The sequence below is a fragment of the Phoxinus phoxinus genome (genome assembly GCF_949152265.1).
Source record: "Phoxinus phoxinus genome assembly, chromosome: 19".
NCBI lineage: Eukaryota > Metazoa > Chordata > Actinopteri > Cypriniformes > Leuciscidae > Phoxinus > Phoxinus phoxinus.
This window is the reverse complement of record NC_136894.1, coordinates 32526216-32531215: the sequence shown is the minus strand read 5'-3', so window position 1 is coordinate 32531215 and position 5000 is coordinate 32526216. Positions and strand designations below refer to the sequence as shown.

The 5000-nt window shown below is 40.0% G+C and overlaps 1 protein-coding gene across 2 annotated transcripts in view; it reads left to right on the top strand.

Annotated features, from left to right (window-relative positions):
* The window catches only part of enpp2l (ectonucleotide pyrophosphatase/phosphodiesterase 2-like), a 29293-nt gene extending 27764 nt beyond the window's left edge, over window positions 1–1529 (top strand). For both annotated transcript variants that reach the window (XM_079592069.1, XM_079592070.1), the window contains exon 25: window positions 844–1529. In XM_079592069.1, the coding sequence (XP_079448195.1) occupies window positions 844–1011 (168 nt within the window). In that variant the 3' untranslated portion in view covers window positions 1012–1529. The remainder of the gene's footprint in view (window positions 1–843) is intronic.
* The last annotated feature ends 3471 nt before the right edge of the window (window positions 1530–5000 follow it).

The following is a 5000-nucleotide window of genomic DNA, read 5'->3' as shown; positions in this document are numbered from 1 at the left end:
AATGTTTGAATATTTGAACTTTTGAAAATTTGAATATTTGAATGTTTGAATATTTGAACTTTTTAATGTTTGAATATTTTAACTTTTGAATGTTTGAACTTTTGAATGTTTGAATATATGAACTTTTGAATGTTTGAATATATTAACTTTTGAATGATAGAATGTTTGAACTTTTGAATGATTGAATATTTGAACTTTGAATGTTTGAACTTTTGAATGTTTGAATATTTGAACTTTGAATATTTGAACTTTTGAATGTTTGAATATTTGAATGTTTGAATATTTGAACTTTTTAATGTTTGAATATTTGAACTTTTGAATGTTTGAATATTTGAACTTTTGAATGTTTGAATATTTGAACTTTTGAATGTTTGAATATATGAACTTTTGAATGATAGAATATTTGAACTTTGAATATTTGAACTTTGAATATTTGAACTTTGAATATTTGAATATTTGAACTTTTGAACTTTTGAAAGTTTGAATATTTTAACTTTGAATATTTAAATGTTTGAATATTTGAACTTTTGAATGTTTGAATATTTGAACTTTGAATATTTGAACTTGTGAATGTTTGAACGTTTGAATGTTTGAATATTTTAACTTTTGAATGTTTGAATATATGAACTTTTGAATGATAGAATGTTTGAACTTTTGAATGTTTGAACTTTTGAATGATTGAATATTTGAATATTTTAATGTTTGAATATTAGAATGTTTGAACATTTGATTAGTTGAATTTTTAACCCATATAATCAAAAAATGCTATATGTTTTCCATAACATAGTTTAATGCCAAGCGCGTTGAAAGAAGCGTTGTAACGAGCGCTGTTGTGTCCCGCAGCGCGTGGAGGACGAGTCCCGGGTGGAGGACCTGCTGAAGCTGCACACTGCACGCGTGCGGGACGTGGAGCTGCTCACGGGCCTGGACTTCATGCGCTCCGCCGCTCTGCCGTACACACGCGTGCTGGCGCTCAAAACACACATGAGGACCTTCGAGGACGACGGCTGACGGGACGTCCCGCACCGACGCTGTCACTGTATAGTTTTATACACTGTGTCATATTTATTATTCACCTTCAAGCTAATAATGATGCACCCGTCTCACAGTCCCACACTCACAGTTCCTCCGCGCAGTCACACACTCACAGTCCCGCCGCGCAGTCACACACTCACAGTCCCACACTCACAGTCACACACTCACAGTCACACACTCACAGTCACACACTCACAGTTCCTCCGCGCAGAACACTGCCGTCCCGCCGCGCCGCGATCAGGAGCCACCGCACTATATAGTGGCCCTCATGGGCTCTGTTAATGTCTTAATAATGCACGATAAATCTCCGATGCAGTCGCTATAGCACAGATCTGCACAACTATCTAATGTCTCGCTAAATAAACGATACGTTTATTAATAATGCATTTGCATAATGACTTGGTAACACTTTACAAAAGGTAGCATTTGTTAACATTAGTTAAATAACATGAACTAACAATAAAAGAATGCTGCGTTTATTAATCATGCTCTGCAATAATGCTGATCTTCCTCACGGTTTCTGTCTCGTTTCCAGCACACACATCTACACACTCTTAATCAGCACACACATCTACACACTCTTAATCAGCACACACATCTACACACTCTTAATCAGCACACACATCTACACACACTTAATCAGCACACACATCTACACACTCTTAATCAGCACACACATCTACACACTCTTAATCAGCACACACATCTACACACACTTAATCAGCACACACATCTACACACTCTTAATCAGCACACACATCTACACACTCTTAATCAGCACACACATCTACACACTCTTAATCAGCACACACATCTACACACTCTTAATCAGCACACACATCTACACACACTTAATCAGCACACACATCTACACACTCTTAATCAGCACACACATCTACACACTCTTAATCAGCACACACATCTACACACACTTAATCAGCACACACATCTACACACTCTTAATCAGCACACACATCTACACACTCTTAATCAGCACACACATCTACACACACTTAATCAGCACACACATCTACACACTCTTAATCAGCACACACATCTACACACACTTAATCAGCACACACATCTACACACTCTTAATCAGCACACACATCTACACACTCTTAATCAGCACACACATCTACACACTCTTAATCAGCACACACATCTACACACTCTTAATCAGCACACACATCTACACACACTCTTAATCAGCACACACATCTACACACTCTTAATCAGCACACACATCTACACACTCTTAATCAGCACACACATCTACACACTCTTAATCAGCACACACATCTACACACACTCTTAATCAGCACACACATCTACACACACTCTTAATCGGCACACACATCTACACACACTCTTAATCAGCACACACATCTACACACACTCTTAATCAGCACACACATCTACACACTCTTAATCAGCACACACATCTACACACTCTTAATCAGCACACACATCTACACACACTTAATCAGCACACACATCTACACACTCTTAATCAGCACACACATCTACACACTCTTAATCAGCACACACATCTACACACACTTAATCAGCACACACATCTACACACTCTTAATCAGCACACACATCTACACACACTTAATCAGCACACACATCTACACACTCTTAATCAGCACACACATCTACACACTCTTAATCAGCACACACATCTACACACTCTTAATCAGCACACACATCTACACACTCTTAATCAGCACACACATCTACACACACTCTTAATCAGCACACACATCTACACACTCTTAATCAGCACACACATCTACACACTCTTAATCAGCACACACATCTACACACTCTTAATCAGCACACACATCTACACACACTCTTAATCAGCACACACATCTACACACACTCTTAATCGGCACACACATCTACACACACTCTTAATCAGCACACACATCTACACACTCTTAATCAGCACACACATCTACACACTCTTAATCAGCACACACATCTACACACACTCTTAATCAGCACACACATCTACACACTCTTAATCAGCACACACATCTACACACTCTTAATCAGCACACACATCTACACACTCTTAATCAGCACACACATCTACACACTCTTAATCAGCACACACATCTACACACACTTTTATTTAGCACATGTACTGGAGAACAGCAGTGACGGAAGATATTAACACTTGTTCACTGAGATAACATCGAACTGAAGAGAGTGTGTGTGTGTGTGTGTGTGTGTGTGTGTGTGTGTGTGTGTGTGTGTGTGTGTGTGTGTGTGTGTGTGTGTGTGTGTGTGTGTGTGTGTGCTAATGTCTGCCGTGGAGTCAGGAATATAATCTCCTTCTTTGGATTGAGTTGATTTGTCTCACTCCGTCGGCTGATATCTGTTCTGAGAATGTTTCGATATCTGGACCGCAAAACAAGACAGAAATACACAGTTAATGTTTATTTCAACATTATTAAAACTAAATTTGTATCTGTTAATATTATGTAATGAGCTAATATGAGCTAAAAATGAACGGATGGAATTTTATTAAGTAACATTAACATAGAAAAATAATGTATTGCTCATTGATAGCTAATGCTAGTTAAAGCTACACTGTGTAAGTAGATTCTTGGCAAAAAACACTTTGTTCTTTCAAAATGATATGTGCTCATTAATGTGTAATTACTCACACCAACTAATCAAGTATTCTCGTAAGCGTAGAATCTGCCGTTTATAATGCATACGGGTGAGCCGCTCGAACGGCGGCGGCCATGTGCGCCTCCATCTTGAAAATACATTAGCCAAAGAGGGACACACCTGGAGACTCAAGCTCCGCCTGTCCCGGTTCACACTCAGCGGCCGAGACGGATGCGAGCGGAGATTACATCGGAATGGGAGGAGATAGAGAGGGATATTCAGCTGGTAGTCATACACAGTTCCACCGCTAGATGGAGTAAATCCTACACACTGCAGCTTTAATGTGATTCTTTAACTAACGGGACTCACTGTAAAGTCTCGTGTTTTATTGCCGTTGGTGTTAATAGTGTTGCCATGGAAACGCTTATTTCCAAGGTTGTCATTTAGTAATTACGTAATTACGACGCGGCGTGAACGCAGCATAAACACAGAGTGTGTATATATGTGTGTGTGTGTGTGTGTGTGTGTAGTATTTGTCCTGCTGGTTTATTTCTGTCCGCTCTGGATTGGTCTTTAGCTCGTGGAAACATGAGTAAGCAAGCGTGTGAACGGTGTATTTGTGATACTTTAGTGATAGTGAATCACTGCTTCCCATTGGTGGCAGAAGGTCATGTGACTCATGATTCTCAGCGAGTGATGCTCAGTCTTACTAATGAGTGTCGTTAATGATTTCATTCCGTCAATAAAATTATTGAACTGTCAGTAAAACATGTGTCACGTGTTGCTGTTCATGTGTTGCTGTGTGTGTGTGTGTGTGTGTGTGTGTCATGTGTTGCTGTCCATGTGTGTGTGTGTGTGTGTGTGTCATGTGTTGCTGTTCATGTGTTGCTGTGTGTGTGTGTGTGTGTGTGTGTGTGTGTGTGTCATGTGTTGCTGTTCACATGTGTGTGTGTCATGTGTTGCTGTGTGTGTGTGTGTGTGTGTGTGTGTGTGTGTCATGTGTTGCTGTTCATGTGTGTGTGTCATGTGTTGCTGTGTGTGTGTGTGTGTGTGTGTGTGTGTGTGTGTGTGTCACGTGTTGCTGTTCATGTGTGTGTGTGTGTGTGTGTGTGTGTGTGTCACGTGTTGCTGTTCATGTGTGTGTGTGTCATGTGTTGCTGTTCACATGTGTGTGTGTGTGTGTGTGTCATGTGTTGCTGTGTCTGTGTGTGTGTGTGTGTCATGTGTTGCTGTTCACGTGTGTGTGTGTGTGTGTGTGTGTGTGTCATGTGTTGCTGTTCACGTGTGTGTGTGTGTGTGTGTGTGTGTGTGTGTGTGTCATGTGTTGCTGTGTG